Genomic DNA, 12595 nt, shown 5'->3' on the forward strand with positions numbered 1-12595 from the left:
CCCCCCCTGCGTTGTTCAATATGCCAATGTTCTGCAATATAAAAATGGACAATCAACGTCATATAATATGCAGAAGGAGGGAAATACAGAATGAATGAAATGAGCTAATGGGATATGTATAGCTTATTGCACTACAAGACAAATACGCCGTGATTATTTTCCGGAGTACTGGTCTGGATAACGCGCGCCATATTGCGTTTTCTCAACAACTCGGCGAGAAGTTGGAGATTAATCCCTTTTTTTATGGAATCGAAAAAGATCGTCTCAGGGAGCCGTTCTTGTGGGATGTTGGAAAGTAAGTACACCATCTTCTCCTATCCTCTTTTTTATTTACCTTGCCTCTGCTGTCTCTGCTGTCGCTGAGGTCTTTCAACTCTATTGATTACTGTTGCTGTTACACTTGTTATTCTTCTTTTGCGCATATTTGCAACAATCAGTAACTCACGACTGATTCGAATGACCGCAGTATCGAGCTGGACGGATCGCTCGTCAAAAAGGACAGTCGACGATGGCATCACAGTCTGGGAAATGCCTTGTGGCATACTGTACGTCCATTTCCTCTACGTACAGCCCAAACCTCCGACTCTCTCTCTCTCTCTCTCTCTCTCTCTCTCTCTCTCTCTCTCTCTCTCTCTCTCTGCGTATAATCCCATTTCCCCGTCGCTTTTCAACCTCCTCCTTTCCCGTGTTCCGCAAGGAAAAAAGAAACAAAACAAAGTTTGAAATGGAACCAAAGAGTAAAGCTAATCATGTAAACAGGACTCATCATACCACCAACAGCGCTCCAAATACTCCATACTCCTCTCCCACGGCAACCCCTCCAAGGGCGGCTCGTGGACGCATTTCGCCGATACCCGTCGAGCGTATGCCGACCTGCCACAGGAGAAAAAGGACGAACTTGAGAATCTGATTGTCGAGCATGAGTGCGTTCCCCCTTGTCTTTCTTTCTTCCCCTTCTGACCTCCAGAGTCTTTCCCTTCTCTCTTTCTCTTTCCCTACCCTTTAGAGGGCGGTCTTACCCTCCATTGTTTTCTCAGCCTCAAAACTAAAAGCTAATGTTGGAAATAAAGCCTGTGGCATTCCCGCAAACTCGCCTCGCCTCAAGTCTACGGCAACCCGCTCCCGCACGAACTCGCCGCGAAACCCCCCGCGCATCATCGTCTCGTGCAAGTCGCCCCCGACGGCCGCAAGACGCTGTATCTCGCTGCTCATGCGAAGCTGATACTGGGTCGCTCGCTCGAGGACAGTCAGAAGCTTCTGTGGGAGTTGATTGAGCATTGTACGCAGCCAAAGGTACGTTTACGTTTTCTGAGATTTCTTTTTTGGGGGGCGGGGGGGTTTGACATTTTACTATTGAACAACTAAAGCTGATGTGTGTGACGACAGTATGTATTCAGCATGGAGTGGCTTTCCGGCGGAGACATGGTCTGGTGGGATAACCGGTATGTCATTTCGATAAAGTCCAACGAGGCACGCTACAACCATCCTCATCTGGTTACTAATAATATGATATCAACAGGCAATCAATGCATCGCGCGAATACATACACGGAAAGCATGACGGCGCGAGATGTGCGGCGGACAACCATCATCGACGACGGGCCGTTGGCGTACGGCGTGTCGTTGGAAGACAAGCTTGCGGCGGGTTGGGTTCCGCCGGAGATTGAGGGCGTAGATGATGCTTAAAGCAGAAGGCGCTTTTGCGTCTCGTCTCGTCTCGTCTCGTCTCCTTCGAACTAGAAATATAAAAGCTACAATGGGAGTGGAGTCAGAATGGGAGTGACAGGGAGATGTCACACTCAGATACCGCATCATCATCATTAGTAAAACCAATGCCAGTGTACATATGATTTGCATTTTTTTTTATTTTGTACAAGGCTACGTACTTTGAGAATCCTGTTTAATTTTTAAAAATACGAACTGGTACCAAGTTCGAGCCCGGAAAGTTTTCACAGAGACCCCACTGATTTAGAGGGTCAAATCTCTATTGATCACTTAAATGTGATCCTAGGCCTTTCCTCAAGACTGATTCGTCCGACAAGCATGCTTCGGAATATCAATGGTCCCAATTATGATATCCGTGTGACTTGAATGGGGAAAAAATGATGCAACAAGGGTAGCGAAACAGACCACAAAGCAGAAAGCTGCGCTCGAAACAAATCTACTACCCGGGTTCCAAGAAGGCCATAGCGAGAAATGCTTTAAAACAACATGTACTCTGTCAACAACACTTTTTTTTGCTTTGTGAACGTGCCCGTGTCGCCCCATGAGATGAAACATTTCTGGTCAAAACGCCGCTATGCAATTCAAAATTGAAAGTGCCCGAGTCCTGGCACAAGCGACCATCAAGGCAAGCAGACTAGATCGCTTAACACCTGTGAGAGTACAAAAGTCAGCGAAGAGTTAAATGGGAAAAATTTGACGTCTAAAAAGGTTAATTGAACAGTATTGGAGGACTTCTCACATCTTGTACTCATAGGATCCGCCTGCTTTCCGGGTCGGGTCGGCCGGCTCAAATTCATACGAGATCTTAATGTCAAGGTCCCGCTTGTTCTTGGAGTTGGGCTTGTTCTCAAGCAGACCCGTAATCTTGTCGCCAGCCTCGACGGTGAGGACGTCCTGGATATAGAACACAGTCTGCTTCCAGTGGGTGTACTTGCTGTGGGGTCCAGTCGAGAAGCGGATCGGCTTGTGGCAGGCAGTGAAATCAATGTCGAACCAAGCAATAAGGGCGTGGACAAAGTCCTCTCGGCGGACATTGAGAGCAAAAGTAGACGAAAAGGCGAGATCGCTGGGTTGGACGGTGTAAAGATCCAGAGTGAGAATGGGAGTAGGATCGGTCACGACAGCCTTGAGCTCAACAGTGTCGACAAGCGGCTCGGTCAATGCGGTTTGCTTCAAGGGAGTATAGTCAAAGCCGTACACATTGTCCCAGACTGAATCCATCGTTAGCAATACCGCATGGGGGCGGGCTAAGGAGCAGAAGTTTGAGCTCACATCCAATCTTTTCCTCCTTGTACTCTCCATCCTCGATACCGGCCAGGAAAAGGGTGGCCTTGTCCGGGAAGATGAGACCGTTGGGGACAAGGTACTTGTCACGCGCATAGAGAACAGTGTCCAACATGCTTTCATACAGGAGAAAGTAGCCCATCCACTCCGAGATGATAATGTCAACCTTGGGGAAAGGAAGCTGAACTTCTTCCATTTTTCCTTGGAGGAGAGTGATCTTGTCCGACATGCCGTTGACTTCGACAATTTCGCGCGCCTTCTCAATGATGCTAGACATGTCGACGCCAATAACATGCTTGGCTCCTGCCTTCACAGCGAACCTATTTTGAAATTAAGGAATTAGGTCAACTATTGTTCAAATCCACGCCGTGGAGATGGCGATTCTATTTTCGCAAAGCAGGGAGGGTTGCACACATGCTGAGGATGGATGTACCACATCCGACATCGAGAACAACCTTGTCCTTGAAAAGGTGACGGTTCTGGTAGATAGCATCTCTGTAGGACTTTGTGCGGACCTCATCTTTCTATTCCCACGCCAGCACAAGTTAGATCTCTTACGATTTAAACTAGGAACGACTTATCACATACCAGCATCTCTTCGTGAATGCCTTTACGACAAATTGACAATCAGCGAGAATGAACAACACCCAAATCTGCGCCAAAGGGTTCCCTACCATGATGATTGTAACTTGGGAACGAGTCAGCAAACAGAACGGAGGATAAAAAAAAAAGAAAGACCAGAGAATCCATACCTGTTGAAATAATGAGCCTCAGAATGCTCCATGCCAGCTAATTTGTCGTCCATGCTGACTGATACGCTGCCGTCAGACAATGGATATGAATTGACGGTCTTTTGGGAAGCTTCAACTGCTTGAAATTCGTTGGAAGCAGATGAAGTGAGTTATCGGAACAATTTAGCGGGACACGGATTTTTCTGCGACGCGGAGAACCCCAGTCTGGAACCAACACAACTCAATCGATTACGCGAAACTGCCTTGAGCTTTCCCTTCCGCCAGAATTATAGCGCTAGCCAATCTAGGACAATGCTTTTCTGCACATGGATTAACCGCTGTACCAGAATAAAGTATGAGAATTCCACGTAACGCTGCCTGAACTTCAAATGCTGCAATGATTTCTTTTCATTAAAAAGCAGTCAAGTCGTTTAATCAAGAATGAATAAAATCTATAAGAATTTGGGTATTAACGGCACAGTTTGCCTGTATCTTCCAAACTTTTACTCTCTACGGTATCAAGTCTAACCAACTCTATCATGCTGAGTACTTTGGGGGCTGCGGAGGACATCAGGCTTGTTGGTCTGATGCAATGCCCGTGTGTGACATTGGTTCCATCGTTCATAGGGTAGGTCCTACTTTCAGCCGAAGATGGACTCGACAATCTCGGCACCTCGAACCGCAAGAATGGAAAGGAGGGTGTCGCTCAGCTTTTTCATAGGTCAATGTTAGTCACGGGCAATAATCTGCAATGGTGTCAAAAAAGGTGGCATTGTACTCACACCGTGGGTTTGCTCATTACACCCCTGCAGCCAGACGCCAGCGTCATCTGCAACAGCCCCTTGTTCAAATCTCACCCGGTAATCTCGTGACACTGCCCACTTCTTATCGGCCTTTGAGCCACCAGGCTTCATGTGATCTGCGTGGCGCAACATCTGTTCATGCGCATCTCTGACATAGCCTGTTGCTACTACCACGGCATCAACATCCAAAATCTCCTCGCGCATCACTCCATTCTTCTTGAAAACTCCAGTGCTATTCTGCACTCTCAAGCGGAGCGGGTGTGCCCCAGATGCAGATACATCCTCTACACTATTGATAGAGCGATGGTTTAAAATCCGGTGCTGCCACGCTTCCTCGTCAGGCTCCCGGAGACGTTGCATGTACATATCCGTGTAAATGTGTTCCAAGAGCTCAATCCGGACTACTCCGTAGTTGGTACTGCGATCAAGTGCAATGGCTTCAGTTCGAATATCCTGGGGCTGGTGGTAGTAGTCATCCACTCGATCAGGATCGAAGATTTCATTTACGCTATTAGAAAAACATCCTGGTTAGCTCCGTATTGCCTGAGCAAAGGGCCATACCTGTCGTGGTATACTTACAATGGAGAGTCATCACTTGGTCTGAGCGCAGAGCCGCGAATAATGAGGCTGGTGTTGGAATTGGGATATCGCGAATGAAGGTCATTGAAGATCTCAGCTGCACTTTGTCCGGCGCCAACGACAGCAACGCGATAGTTCTTGCTTTTGTCCTTGAGCAGCGCCGGAATAGCCATAGAATACCGAGAAGAGTGGATCACATGTGGGTTGTTGGATGGCAGCGGTTGTGGAATTTTTGGTTTACCGCCAACTGCGATCACGACATGTCGCGCTTTTCTTGTGGTGATTTCCCCAGTCTTCACGTTGCGGGAGCGGACCGTGAAGCCATTGATCTTCTCTTGCTCCCCATTCAACTTTTCTGGAACTATATCCACAACTTCTTGTCCGTAGCTGACCACGTCATCGAACCATCCGGCGCACCAACGGAGGTAGTCGTCATATTCGGCCCTCAGGGGTAAGAAGGTGCTCAAATTGACAAAAGGAACGAGACGCTTTCGTCTATGTAGATAATTGAGGAAGGTGAACTCGCTTCGAGGATCGCGAAAAGTGGCCATGTCTTTGAGAAAAGAGATCTGCATTTTGGCGCCCGGAAGCAGCATGCCCGCATGCCAAGCAAATTGGGGCTGGCGTTCAAGGAACGCTACTCTGGGAGTTTTCTCATGAGGGCTTCCATCAGCACCCGAAGTCTTTGAGATTATAGAGTCATGAAGTGCTGTGGCAATGGCAAGAGATGCAGGACCGAACCCGATGCAGATAAGGTCATGCAGCTCTTCTGGGTCTGTGCTACGGAGCACAGATCGGCCTGGCGGAGAAGGAATCAGAGATTCCGGCACCGCTTTCTTCGTCGTGCCGTTGGTACCATTGATACCGTTGATGCCATTGGTGCCATTGGTGCCATTGGTGCCATTCATATCCTTATCCGCAGCCATGGCTGGTTCCCCAGAATTGGAGTCTGATATGTAGGTTCGGCTTGGAGACATTGAATTGCAAAAAAGACGAGCCGAGCTCAAGAAGGAAAAGTGCTCAAAGGGTGGGACAGCTTCAAAAGGGCGCTTCTTTGCAAAAAACCTTCCACTTGGAATGCAATATCTGCTCAAATTATTCCCAGGTCAGAAGATAAGAAATCAAGCGACAACAAGCTCTGCTGCAAGGGTGGGGAAAATTGTGCTGTAGCGAAAGAGAAACACTACCTTGGCTAGCTATTTACTGACTGCACACGGGAGATAGCAACGCCCATGCCACACCTTAATTGACGTGCGAGATAGCGTTTATGATGGTGATGGAGGATTCATGAGTCTAATAAACATCTACGAGCGAAGACAGTGGGGAAGAAGTCGTGGAGCCCATGAAAGCCGAACGAAGCCAATGGTGACGAAACGATCTGCGATTCCTACCCATCCTTTTTTCTTTTTTCCTTCTTTCGTTGCGACAGAGGAGAAGCCGAGAAAGTAATTTTTTTAGGCGGAAAACCGATCACCTCATGGGGTCACCTAGCGTGATTCCCCTCCCAGGGTTCGCTGGGCCCCGCGTAGCTTGAGGGTACTCACCTCGCTGCGTGGCAGGTTCAAACCCACCGGCTCAGACGTTGTGGATTGCTTGACCGGAGGGGACCGCTGTATCGAGTCGCACCTCCGAGATATTTTTTTACGAGGCAAAATCCATTAGAAAATATGATGCCACGTCCTCTACGAGCTATTACGTTTCTACTGACCAAGGATGTGAAGAGAGAAAGAAGTGACAAGGCAATGGACTGCTGTAGGTGCAAAGCTGCAAACAAGGAATCGGAATCAAAGTTGAACTAAATGGGCCAGGGCGGGGCAACGGGGGCATCCGTTTCTCAATCTAATCAAAACATCGGATAAGATTTATAAGATTACGTATCCACTTGACCCCTCTCATTTATCAGATGTTCCTCGCCGATGCCGGGGGCTTCGTGTGCCTGACCTGAAGAGGAAGCTGATCGTCAGTGGAGACATCTTAGACGCCCGAACACACCCGGGAAACACTATTCCTTGTCTTGAGAGCTTTTATGCATAAGTTCGTTTTTTGGTATGGAAGGGAATCACAACCGGGAATTGACAACGGCCTTGCCTTTCTGTGTTACACAGTGACGAGATTGTATGCACGTGTGCCGTGTTTACGTACAGTATGTCGATTTGTCGCTTCTGTACCGAAACATCTTGAAATTTGTAGAACGGATTGCTTTTCCGTGGAACGTGCCCGCTTCCCCCTCTTGTAGCGTCTTTGAGATACCCTCATCAAGGGACGCTAGTGAGACATACTAAGTATGCCCACATAACCTGTCATCCAGCTTGTCAACTAGGTGAGCTAGATGTCTAAGTCTGATTTCCAGAGGCTCTGGAAATTCCTGAGCAAGGAAGAACATGGTTTGACAATTCGAAAGGTCTGTATCGGCCTGGCATAGCATTGTCAAGTTTTCTTTAACAAGGAGAATTTTATTGACTGTGTCAAAAACCCGTTTCAACACGGTAATTTATGACATATAGCCCTAACACAGCCCCGTTCCCGGTAAGCTATCTATTACAGAGATTATCTACACGACCGGGTGTCCTCAGTTGGGTATAATGATTAAGTGTGAACTTTGTTAGAGATAGAAATGAAAGAAAGGCAGGGAAGAACACTTTTAACTGGACACTTATGCAAGCGCCTGCGCCTTGACCATGGCAGCGTAAACTCCATTGAGGGCAATAAGCTCTGCATGCTTTCCTTGCTCAACAACTCGGCCATGGTCGAAAACAAAGATCCGGTCGGCATTCTGAATCGAAGCAAGCCGATGTGCCACCACAATAGTGGTCCGTTCTGATGCTGCCATGGCAATGGCCTTTTGCATCTCCGCCTCAGAGTGTGAATCTAGCGAGGTTAGACGAGATAGCTTGCGGAAATAGACGCCGGGAATTTGCCAACGTACCTAGAGCAGACGTAGCTTCATCTAGCAATAAGATGTCAGGGTCTCGAACGAGTGCACGAGCAATCGCGATTCGCTGTTTCTGCCCGCCAGACAGCTGCGATCCGTTCAGACCACACTCGCTTTTTCAAAGTCAGCATTTCCATGGACACGAGCATACAAAACAAGGCTATCACTCACGTATTGTACCCATCTGGCAGTCCCATGACAAAGTCATGAACGCCACACTTTTTGCATGTATCCTCAATCTCCTCCCTTGTAGCCCTTTGACCTGGCCGCAATCCGAGACTAATATTGAAGAAAACACTTCCAGTGAAGAGATCCGGCTCTTGTGGTACAAGGGCCAACCTCTTCCGATGATCACTAACTGATTTAGAACGAATATCCTCCCCATCAACGAAGATTGACCCTGAAGTTGGATCGAAGAACCTTTCCAAGAGCGAAACAGCTGATGATTTACCAGCTCCAGAAGGACCAACAAGCGCCACAAACTCACCAGGAGAAAGCCTGAGGTCAACATCTTTAACAGCATATTTACCGCCCCTGTTAGCATACGCCAGAGAGACGTGACGGAACTCCACTGCTCCGCGACGCGGCGACATCTGATCAGCTGACATGCTGGCAGATCGACCACTACGAACCGAGACGGCCTTTTCATTGTCCGTTTTGTCAAAAGCTCCACCAAGATGTCCATTGTCAATGGAAGGTTTTTGATCGTGCAACGCAAAAACACTTAGTGCTGCAGATCGAGCCCGTGTCAGTTCTGGGGCAAGACTGAAGAGTTGGCCCGCTCCTTGAGCAGAAAATAACAGAGCAGGCAGAACTATGAAGAAATCCAAAGTGCTATAATCTCCATTTCTGACGTTCCGCGAACCCCACCAGTAGGCGAGCCTGTTACACCTTTCAGCAACAGTGCATACATCAAATGATTAACGGTGACAACTTACGAGTAAACAAAATACCTAGGCACAGAGACTTAGCATTCTAATCTTCAAGCTGGATATTCGTGGCTTACGTTATAGCAAGTGCGAAGGCCAATAAGAGATTTCCAAAGACAATAAATCTAAGACTCTTCTTGTAAGGTCCCTCAATTGCCTTCTTATAAAGGCGCAATATGTCCTTCTCACGGCCAAGGGCCTGCACAGCTCGCATTCCTTGACACGCTTCAGAAGCCAGGGCGGCCGCGTCATTGTATGCCGTCTCATGCAGCTCCTCAAACTTTGCAAGTATGCGCAGCCTCATGAAGCCGGATACAATCATGATCGGGACAGCTGCAAGGAGGACGATGGCGATCTTCCAGGCAACAATGTGCGCAAGAATAATGCCACCAACAATTGAGGTCGTTACCGAAAACACTGTCCCAATAATAACCCCAGAGAGACCACTAAGATGACCGGAATCCATATTGAGCGTTGACATGAGAGAGTGTGACGAATGTCCGGGTTCTGAGAACCAAGACATATCCTGGCGTAAGATTGCTCTCAGAGAAAGATCACGGGTACGACCAACGAGATTCTCCGACACCACGCCAAAGGATGAGCTGCCAACTGAATGCGCAACCAAGGCGATGATGGACAAGACAAAGAACATCAGACAATAAAAATCCGCATGATCTTTCACGACGATTGGGTTGGCGTTGTCGTTTAGGGTTTGAACCAGATGTCCAAAAACGAGGGCTAGAAAGTATTAGAGGCAGCAAGGTGAACGGAGCAGGGGTTTAATAGTTACCTTCTCCGATAATCATGCCGCCACCAACGATAGAGGCTTCAGGAATATGTTAGTGATGAGGAAAATACACTCATGAAGAGATTAAATTTGGCGAGAATTGACAGATATAAGCCAGCACGTACCACAAATACCAACTCCAATGAAGAAAGCTTCAGGTTTGCTGAGCTTGAGACACCTCTTGATGATTCCAAAAGCACTCAATGTGTTCTCCTTTTTGGAAGGCGCTTGAGCCACCGGCACTGCATGTTCGTGAACAGCCTTTTCAGAAGGAAGCTCTTCTGGGAGCGCTTGAATAAGACCGTCGTCTTCTGGTATGCTGTCAAATTCGACAAGACTTTGAGCATTTACAAGCTCCTTATAAGAACTATCCCTGGACATCAATTCTTGGTGAGTGCCCTGTTCGACAAGCCTTCCATGATGCATGATCATGATGGTATCAGCGTCTTTGACTGTTGCAAGCCGGTGTGTAATCATAATGGTAGTTCGGCCGGAGACATGGGCCGCTCTATTCAGCGCATCGAGAACCAATTTTTCGCTAGTAGCATCCAAGGCACTAGTCGGTTCGTCCAAGATGAGAAGAGAAGGTTGTCCGATGAGAGCACGAGCAAGGCACAATCTCTGTTTTTGTCCACCAGAAAGCTTCGTGCCACCAGCCGCACCGACCCGGGTCTGGAAACCTTCCGGTAAATCGTTAATAAATGCATAGGCATTTGCATCGCGTGCTGCCTGGTGACATCGTTCTAAGACCTCTTGTTCCGACAGACCGTGATCATCTCCTAGGCCTTGAGAGATGTTATCTAAGATGGTCCCAGAAAACACGACAGATTCCTGGTCAACCAGTGCCTGAAGCAAACAACGAATCAGCCGAGCATATATGATGGAAGGACAATGGGCGCACATCACTCACAATTTGAGCTCTCAGACTTGGGATATGGAAATTTCGAAGGTCTTCTCCACCAATAGTAATTCTCCCAGAGCAGGGGTCATAGAATCGCAATAGAAGCGATGCCACCGTAGACTTTCCGCTTCCGGAAGTCCCAACGATACCAGTCATGGCTCCGGGTTTGAAGTTTAAGTTTATCGTCTCCAGAACGCGGGTGGCAGGACGAGCGGGATAAACAAATGTTACATGATCAAAGCTGATTTGTCCTTTGAATGTACCTGCGTCGGCGCGGATGCCGTCATTGGAGTATACATTGATGTGAGGTTCTGGATGGTCCAAAATCGCAAATGCTTTTGCACCCGAGGAAGCAGCCAGAGCAAAGGTCTGTAAGAATGGACCAAACGAGCCAATAACAAACGCGGCATCTAGCATCAGGAACACGACAGCGTAGACAGTTCCGGCTCCACCCTTGGAACTGTTAGAGGCCACCATCTGTGAACCTTCCCAGAAAGCTAGCCCGTTGGCTGCATATCTGTAAGATCAAGAATGTTAGCAAGGCAAATGAACATCTGCTCTGATCGCACTTACGCTACAAAATAGACACTACCAAGCATCAGAGCTCCACACATTGCTTTTCTGATGCCCGCGCGGATAGACAGACTCAACATATCCACATGCTTATTGGAGAGAGTGTCAGATGCATTAAATGCCTGGACTACTTGGACTGCGCGTATTGCCCCCTCGGCGAGAGATGCAGCCTTCTCAGTAAAAGATGAGGCCTTCTTGGAATATGTCGACACTAGAGTCGTGCCTCCGCAGACAATGATAGCCATAGATGGGATCACTGCGGCAAAGAGAATGCCGGCAAGTTTGGCATTGAGTATCAGGCCAACAACAAATGCGGCGACAAAATAGCTCGCGGACTGGATGAAAAGTCCTACTTTCTCTGAAGTGCCCAACTGAATTGTCTGTGTATCTGCCGTGAGGCGATTCGCAATCTGGCTATAGTTAGTATACCCTACATTTAACAAATACATCTCTTTGAGGCGCAATATCATCACAGTCGGAGGATCATTGCTTGACTTTCACTTCATTGGTGACGCAAGCCCGACGCTTGTGTGACAGATGGTGGCTCTGGGTCGCACAATCATTTACCCCACTTACATCTGGACATTCAACTTCAAAATAAGCCATTTCCATACCCATTGCTCTCTCAACTAATTGCTCACGGATTCGACGAGAAACTCTCTCTCCAACCAGGCCCCAGCAGACGGCCCAGCCCCATGTTACCACAAAGTATGCCACCGCTGATCGCCTATCAGTGTCTGGATTGAATCTACAGCATGCCACAGGAAACACGCACCAACGCCAAGAAGCTGAGAGATGTGTACCCGCAACTCCTCCTCAGAGGGTGGAAAGGAATTAATGAGCTTTCCGAAAATAACTCCAATAATAGGGAGAGGTATTCCGCCTGCAATTGCTAATAATACGCCGGCGAGAAGTATGAACCGCGACTGCCAGTCAGTCAAGGGCCGGAAAAGCGCGAAATAAGATGTTTTGAAGGGGTTGAGGCCCAGTAGCTGACGAAAGAGGTTCTTGGGAAGCGATGTGGATTCGACGTGCCATCGATGTGGTGCAGCAGTGCTGAGGGATGCAATATCCACATCGTCGCGCCATTGATGCCGCTCTTGGGCAGCAAGCTCTCTGCTTGGTGCCTGCCTTCTTGACATGATCCTCAAAGATATGAGGTAGAATCCAACAAAAGGATGTCAAGAATTGAAGGGCAAAGAGCAAATATTGGGCCGGCACTGGCAGGAGGACAGGAACATTTTCCTGGACGAGAGTTTCGACATGACGAATTTCTCGCGAGGCAGCTTCCTTGTGTTTCCCCACTTGTCTCGGCGTTGGAGCAGAGGAGCCCAAGGGATCGACGTTGGTCC

At 48.2% G+C, this 12595-nt stretch overlaps 5 protein-coding genes across 5 annotated transcripts; 1 reads left to right on the forward strand and 4 right to left on the reverse strand.

Annotated features, from left to right (window-relative positions):
- Positions 1–44: 44 nt before the first annotated feature.
- Positions 45–1685, forward strand: L228DRAFT_285616 (putative alpha-ketoglutarate-dependent 2,4-dichlorophenoxyacetate dioxygenase; the record flags this gene model as incomplete). The annotated part of the gene is made up of 7 exons (XM_018336357.1): positions 45–57; positions 139–295; positions 467–545; positions 760–923; positions 1071–1293; positions 1387–1442; positions 1520–1685. The coding sequence occupies 7 exons, from the start codon at positions 45–47 to the stop codon at positions 1683–1685; spliced, it is 858 nt and encodes a 285-aa protein (XP_018185230.1).
- Positions 1686–1937: 252 nt separating this feature from the next.
- L228DRAFT_38475 (hypothetical protein) lies at positions 1938–2369 on the reverse strand. The gene has a single exon (XM_018336543.1). The coding sequence runs from the start codon at positions 2277–2279 to the stop codon at positions 2019–2021; it is 261 nt and encodes an 86-aa protein (XP_018185231.1). The 5' UTR covers positions 2280–2369; the 3' UTR covers positions 1938–2018.
- A 90-nt stretch (positions 2370–2459) lies between these two features.
- Positions 2460–3813, reverse strand: L228DRAFT_270998 (S-adenosyl-L-methionine-dependent methyltransferase; the record flags this gene model as incomplete). Its single annotated transcript, XM_018335470.1, has 6 exons — positions 2460–2935; positions 2997–3328; positions 3423–3532; positions 3597–3616; positions 3683–3696; positions 3761–3813. 6 exons carry the CDS (start codon positions 3811–3813, stop codon positions 2460–2462), a joined length of 1005 nt encoding a protein of 334 aa, XP_018185232.1.
- A 298-nt stretch (positions 3814–4111) lies between these two features.
- Positions 4112–6515, reverse strand: L228DRAFT_250742 (putative L-ornithine 5-monooxygenase). Its single transcript, XM_018333401.1, has 4 exons — positions 6309–6515; positions 5122–6207; positions 4522–5050; positions 4112–4449 (listed from the first exon to the last, which is right to left on the reverse strand). The coding sequence occupies exons 2-4, from the start codon at positions 6045–6047 to the stop codon at positions 4381–4383; spliced, it is 1524 nt and encodes a 507-aa protein (XP_018185233.1). The 5' UTR covers positions 6048–6207; positions 6309–6515; the 3' UTR covers positions 4112–4380.
- Positions 6516–7774: 1259 nt separating this feature from the next.
- Positions 7775–12385, reverse strand: L228DRAFT_214607 (leptomycin B resistance protein pmd1; the record flags this gene model as incomplete). Its single annotated transcript, XM_018330041.1, has 11 exons — positions 7775–7989; positions 8048–8166; positions 8225–8935; positions 8992–9006; positions 9060–9720; positions 9773–9808; positions 9895–10615; positions 10680–11187; positions 11244–11653; positions 11820–11962; positions 12019–12385. 11 exons carry the CDS (start codon positions 12383–12385, stop codon positions 7775–7777), a joined length of 3906 nt encoding a protein of 1301 aa, XP_018185234.1.
- Positions 12386–12595: the final 210 nt, after the last annotated feature.

Source organism: Xylona heveae (assembly GCF_001619985.1).
Source record: "Xylona heveae TC161 unplaced genomic scaffold L228scaffold_12, whole genome shotgun sequence".
In the NCBI taxonomy this organism is placed as follows: Eukaryota; Fungi; Ascomycota; class Xylonomycetes; order Xylonales; family Xylonaceae; genus Xylona; species Xylona heveae.

Excerpts from the sequence above, each read along its gene's own strand:
- L228DRAFT_38475 (XM_018336543.1), bottom strand. The coding sequence starts at position 2,279 with ATGTTTCATCTCATGGGGCGACACGGGCACGTTCACAAAGCAAAAAAA.
- L228DRAFT_250742 (XM_018333401.1), bottom strand. The coding sequence starts at position 6,047 with ATGGCTGCGGATAAGGATATGAATGGCACCAATGGCACCAATGGCACC. Across the intron at positions 5,051-5,121 it reads CCAAGTGATGACTCTCCATT|CGTAAATGAAATCTTCGATC; the intron begins GTAAGTATACCA and ends TTTTTCTAATAG. Across the intron at positions 4,450-4,521 it reads GTAATGAGCAAACCCACGGT|CTGAGCGACACCCTCCTTTC; the intron begins GTGAGTACAATG and ends CCTATGAAAAAG.